At 44.2% G+C, this 6,431-nt stretch overlaps 1 protein-coding gene across 1 annotated transcript in view; it reads left to right on the forward strand.

The window, feature by feature from the left end:
• The window catches only part of LOC149330173 (uncharacterized), a 12,041-nt gene extending 6,007 nt beyond the window's left edge, over nucleotides 1-6,034 (forward strand). Inside the window, exons 6-7 of the mRNA XM_089559385.1 lie at nucleotides 1,808-2,129; nucleotides 5,520-6,034. Of these exons, the coding sequence (XP_089415511.1) occupies nucleotides 1,808-2,129; nucleotides 5,520-6,000 (803 nt within the window). The 3' untranslated portion in view covers nucleotides 6,001-6,034. The remainder of the gene's footprint in view (nucleotides 1-1,807; nucleotides 2,130-5,519) is intronic.
• The last annotated feature ends 397 nt before the right edge of the window (nucleotides 6,035-6,431 follow it).

Raw genomic sequence — 6,431 nt, forward strand, 5'->3', positions numbered from 1 at the left:
CGCATTTAGAAGAGGTTCTAGGTATTAAACTACAGCCCTTTCAATTGAGCAGTACAGTTTAACCTCGTTATAAGTTGAAGGGGCCCAGCCAATACCTCGTTATAGGCGTAGTATCGTTATAGCCCGCATTGCCCTACATTCCAAGAGAAAGCTTTGTTACTTCGTTATGTCCAATTTTTCGTTATATCGAAGTTAGACGGTATTAGCACATTATCTCTTCGTTCCCGATAATGATTCGAAGTGTTGTGCTACCGCTGGTTACTGCAGTGGGAGTGAGAGGAGTTGGGGCGGATTTATGGGTGACTTTCGGGGAATCTGTTGGGGATAGGAGGTGATTCTAATCGCGTAATGAATTTCATGATGCTTTCTTGGGCGTCGGCTGGTTTGTCAAAAGAAAATTTCTCGCCGAGATATCATCACGCCCCTACTCCCTCAGGCTTTTACTTAAATCTGGTACTACAGAGAAGGCTTTTGCAGAAAAGTAAATGATTAGGAGCCTCGGAATTTCCACTAAGCAAAAAAAAGGCTTAGCGATAACAAAGGCCCCAAAAACACCAGTGAACTGCGTTTGAGTGTCAATACGCAAGACCTTGGGGCCTTCTTAACAACATTCTTAAAGAAAATGCAACAGCATTTAAAAGTGGGCCCAGCCCCAAATATTCAACGAACTCTCGAAATTTGGCAAATAGACCGATCACACAAAATTTATTAAGGTGGATTAGGGGCGATCAGGGGTAAGAATAAGGTGGAATATATGGGAATAATCAGTGGGTTAATGTGAACAGTTCATGATTATATGGTGATTTATGGTGGATTAATTGGGATTACTGGGTGGATTTAGGAGGAAGAACGGGTTGGGTTATTATATTCCCGCGTGATAACTTAATGGAAGCTAGCTGAACAGTCTAGCCCTCACATTGTCAGAGACTAGGTGATAGCGGCTGTGAGCTGATCGAGCCACCTCTAGCCAACAGAAAAAAAAACAGCCCGAAGAATGTATCGCCGGAAGTGTATCGTCGGAAATGTGACCCATTGTATTCGTTTGACTCAGGTTTCCTGCCTTAAGCTCATGCAAAAAAAAGGACATTTTAATTGCAGGTGTGGTTGAGCCGGTACAATATTGTACTTGAAATTGTTTCTTTCGCTAAAGCTACTGATATTATTCTGGTAGAACCACTGACGAAAAAGTCGCCCTCAGTATGAGGCAATTTAGAAGACCAGAGGAAAGTAAACTCTCATACATCGGCTTTCAAAAACACATTTTTTTATTAAATGCAGCATTAATAGCAGATGTTAATTAAATAACTACATATATTTGTTGCGCAGAAAATTAAAGAAAAAATCGTAAAAAAAAACTTCTTTCAACATGGATCTCTTTTCAGACACTTCCGTTTTTCTGGGAGCGCATACTTGTTAGGTTCAATGACAGGCAAAACGCGAGTGCGTTCTTGGTATGTTGACAGAAAACACTTGAGAAACATTCACTGGGAACTTGCGAAAGGGTATATAGTAAATAGTACGGGCAAATATTCCAAAGACAATAGCAAGATAACCTTAAGTCAAACCCGTTTGCGGGACAGCTCAGGTTTTTATCAGGACTGTGAAACAAGAGTACGTTTTCACTTTTCTATTTGTACGTTACGAAGAAAAGTAGCCGCTCTCTGACAAAACAAATGACAAAGGCACAGTGCAGCATGCGCTGTATGCGCATGCAAACCTGGGCTCCTATCTTACCTAGTCGCTTTGTTTCACTTAACGCATGGTACTGATACGTCCACTTCTCAATTGTATTCACTCCTCCAAACAGATCACGTGAAGGTAATCCGCTGCGGTCGACACGAGATGGCGAATCCCGGTGGAGTCAAGGACCACTTTTGCCACCCGGAGGCTACTTGGGAGACCATTCTGCGCATGCGTCCGGACTGCGTCTGTAAGCCGGGCTACCTGCGCAACTCGTGGGGCGAGTGCATCAGCTTGCCCGAATGCATGCACTGCAGTGACAAGCACCACCTGAACATGGACTACCACCTGTGCGAGTCACAGTGCCCCGTTGTATGCAACCAGCCAATCAACGAGAACTGTCCTAATACTTGCTACAAGGAGTGCGCATGCCGACCGGGTTACATCAGGTACAATGAAGGCAATAGTGTTCCGTCTTCATACTTTTGTTTGTTTCTGTAAGCTGCGGTCGACAGCAGGATTTTAATCTGGTTAATATTCGCTCCCCAGTGAAACATTACAAGGCAGAGAAGCAGAGAATTAGCTCGCCAGAGTGATTTATTATGATCAATAAATTTTAACGCAAGGCAAAGTGCGAACTCAGAGCTAGGCGTCAAGGCATGAACCCCTGGTTGGGTGGCTATTACAACATTGAAGATTATTTTTCGGCTAGTTCGTGCATAACGAATTTGCCTCGCCTAATGCATTCGGCACTCAAAGTAATATTGATTCAAACATTCCTTGGTTGATTCTCAAAGGCGTACTCTATATTTATCTTGCTATAGCTACCTTTAACCTGGTATATGAAGGAAGCCAACAGTCAATGAAACTGAAGCTTAGGTGAATGTTTCTATGTTCTTTTTGAGTTTTCGGTGATAAATAATGGGAACCTTGTTGCGTAAGCATTTTTTATTTTAAAAAACATTTATTAGAAAGTACAAGAAAAAACGACTACATGCCGCCGATTGTTCGCAGATCGCGTGTGATACTTTACCAACTGAGCCAGGATGGTGGCGGTTCAATTTACTTTGTCGAGTATCTATATTGCTTATAACCTAACATTCAGAGTCTTTACCAGCACTACCCTCGACAATAGCAGCGTGCGTAGCAACGCCCTGTTATACCGCAAGTACTGGGCCGAACGTTATCGAACGGTGAAGCAGGCAGCTGTGCGAGAACCCTTTTATGCTTCGAATGGCATGGTACTGCGCGAAGCAAGGACTTCGTTAACCTATTAGCAAACAAGGATATTGAACAGAATGGCTCGGTACGACCAACATATGAAAAAAAGGCGACGTTCTCTGAAACCGAAGAAAGCATAGGGGAATGTCTACACATTTTTTCATCTGCTGTGTTTATGAAAGGGGAATAAGTACTGTAAACATTTTTCGCCTGTAGGTCACATGAAACCGATTCGACAGACACTTTCATAGCTGAGTTCGTAGAGCTATGGACGCGACAAGCGGAGGACGTGGGTTCGGATGCCACCGCTGAGATGTGGTTATTTTTCTCCTGCTTTTTGATCACCTATGATTAAGGCGCTTGAGTGCGTGACAGGAGAAGTTGTGGTGAGTCACAGGTCTGTACCAGAACCTCGGAATCAATATTTAAGTGCCGCTGCGTTTTAGCTACAGCTCGGCAAATAATTGCAAGGCTAACCCCACCTGTAGCTTACAAAACCTCGTTTCAGCTCAATACACCTCTTTCAGGCAAAACATTCTTATACTATCAAATTGAGTATCTCTCAGGTAAAGATACTTGCACTAATTTCACATTGATCTACACAAGTAAAAAAAACATAAAATACAAATATTTCCGTTTGATGTTTTTTCGGTGTCAGTGACTGTTGGCTGCCTGCATATGTGTCTCGTAACAATCCGCTAAATTTCACATTTTTGTGCACTAATAGATTAATGACGACCTCGGTTCCGGCAGTCTTGATGCCATAAAAACTATGCGAGGGTTCTTGCACTGCTGCCTCCCACCCCGTTACATTACGTTCTGCATGGCCCTGGCGGTATAACGGGACGTTCCTACGTCCTCCGCTATGGTCGAGGGTAGGGTTAGCAAAAACTATCAAGGTTAGGTTACATGCGACATAAATGCCCTTGAAAGTAGAAGATCTGACAGCCACCGTTGTTGCTTAGTTGGAAGAGCACCACATGTCACATACTGAGGTCGTAGGTTCGGATCTCACTGGCGGCCTATGGCTGTTTTTCTTGTACTACCTTCTATGTCTTAAACAGAAACAAGGCGAAGCAGAGGAACAACATGGTACCGAATTGGAGGGAGAGAACGCTCAATGTTTAAGGACAAATATTGTAACGTCTGGTGTATGCAAAAGAAGACGGCGTGCTGCGAGCTCAAGCGTGTGGGCCTTCAAAGAGTGTTATGTCAGGTCTAAAATAGCGTTCTCGACGGCGATGCGGATGATGGTGTGTGTTGCAGCTGTTAAATAGATTCATTAATCGCCAGCCATGAAGTCCATTCTTGGGACAAGCGGGCGGTTTGGGGTTTAGCGCTCAAGCACCCAAGTGGCACTTCGGATGATGTCGCTGTGATTGGCTGCAACGAGACCTTGAAACAATGTTCTGTTTGACTGGGGGCAATGCATAAACTTCATGCTGTACTTCAGCCACCAGGGTCGAAGATTTTTGGAAGTGAGGTTGATGATGAAGAATAACACGAGTAGTTACGCCTTTTTTTTATTCATCCAAACTCTTATCGCTTTTAAGTTCCTCCCCTACTTCAGATAGAATCTGTAGGTGTCCCTCTCCCGCAAAAGTTTCTATTGTCTTTATAATGTGCAAGTATTAGCAACCTATGCCTCCCGATTCTTGGCTGATCTTCCAGTGTGGGTATTCGCCATCTTTTGTAAGACTAGCAACAAAAACAGCCATTGCCAACAATTTTGGAGAAAAGCATTTTTGAACGGGAAAGGGTTTATGAACGAAGTTTTCGTATAGTGTAAAATATTACTGTAACAATCGATATATCCGTAGATCTCCAGTGGAAGGCTTCCATTTTTTGGCTACTAATCTTCTTGCAACCTTTAAAAGCATTCCTCATCGGTTTTCTGTAGCAGTCTTAACTGCTCGACGCGAGCGATTGAAGAACTTTAAAATAAAGATTTTGCAACATACTGGTAGAATGCACCATTACCTTCAGTATTTCCATAACTGTACCTTACAGTTTTGAAACATTCAAAGTTTTTATCGAAGATTGTTGGATATGATTATCTCGATGCAAGATGAGCGGAAGCCGAGACAGATAACGATGCAAAATCCAAGCGACGGCCGCAGTGAATGGTGTAAATAGTGAATACAGTTTTATCGATATCGACTAGTGCAGAGTGGGGTGTTTCATGGCATGATCTGGTTTGGTTTATTGGGGTTTAACGTCCCGAAGTAACTCAGGCTATGAGGGACGCCGTAGTGAAGGGCTCCGGAAATTTCGACCAACTGGGGTTCTTTAACGTGCACTGACATCGCACAGTACACGGGCGTCTAGAATTTCGCCTTCATCGAATTTCGGCCGCCGCGGCCGGCATCGAACTCGCGTATTTCGGGTCAGCAGCCGAGCGCCGTAACCACTGAGCCACCGCGGCGGGGTTCATGCCATGATCTGTTGTAGACCTATTTAAAGATTGCGGCTAGCGCCATCTAGGCGACATCCTAGAAGTTGCTACACCGGAACAGCAAGATATTTAATGCTTGCATACAATCTGTATGGCGAGAGTTTGCAAGTTTCCTTTTTTGGTGGTTACTGAAATTCAATGTACTATTCTATGGTTTCTGCAGGTCTTTCCCACACGGGCCTTGCGTCAGTATCAAGAAATGTCTTCCTGGGTGCCCGAGTTCAAGTCAAATCTTCACTCTCTGCGGGTCTTTGTGTCCGCCTACATGCGCTAATCCTGCTCCTAGAAGATGTCCTAAGGTCTGCGCCGGTGAAGGCTGCGTCTGCAAGCCGGGATACGTCATACGGCAGTATGACCCGTTAGAGTGCGTGCGACCCGAGCAATGTCGGATACGTCCAAAGAAGTGTCCGGGACGAAACCAGGTCTACACCACCTGTAAGTCCCGCTGCCTGGCAACATGTTGGGACCGAGAACCGCGGTTCTGCACTGCGGACTGTGCTGGAAGCGGCTGCGTCTGCAAGCCAGGATTCGTCATTAAGCAGAGGAAGCCACTGGTGTGCGTTCGTCGAAATCAGTGTCCACCGCTAAACTTCGGGCCGTTTCTTCAGACAAGGTCTCCGCAACCATTTTCTCCCCGATTTTGAGATCAACAGCTTCAACTATGACTGCAGCGGCCTAACTGACTGCATGCAACGCTTGCCCTGCCACTGAATAAAGAAATATCTTGTGAATGTTAAAGGCTGTCAGTGTAAATAATTTTAACGTTGCTCCATCACAGAAAAAAGTCGTGAAATGCAGACTTTTCCAACGGTATTTGATTGAAGCAGAGGAAACGGTGTGTTGAGAAGTGTCCTGTCTACTTTAATGGGTACGACATGAACAGTAAATCTCCTGGCGTTCGAAACATACTGTAAAAGTCAGCATTTAAAAGCAACTCTTTATACTAATAATCCAAGTCTAAAATATTGTTCCTTATCAACGAGAAGCCCGAAAGGACTGACTGCAATTAGTAGTAAAAAAAATTTAATGCGACACTTATGGGAAAAATAAATGATTTATATTGAAAGCGTGCCGC

This window comes from Amblyomma mixtum, chromosome 9, assembly GCF_055824585.1.
Source record: "Amblyomma mixtum isolate Tamu chromosome 9, ASM5582458v1, whole genome shotgun sequence".
In the NCBI taxonomy this organism is placed as follows: domain Eukaryota; kingdom Metazoa; phylum Arthropoda; class Arachnida; order Ixodida; family Ixodidae; genus Amblyomma; species Amblyomma mixtum.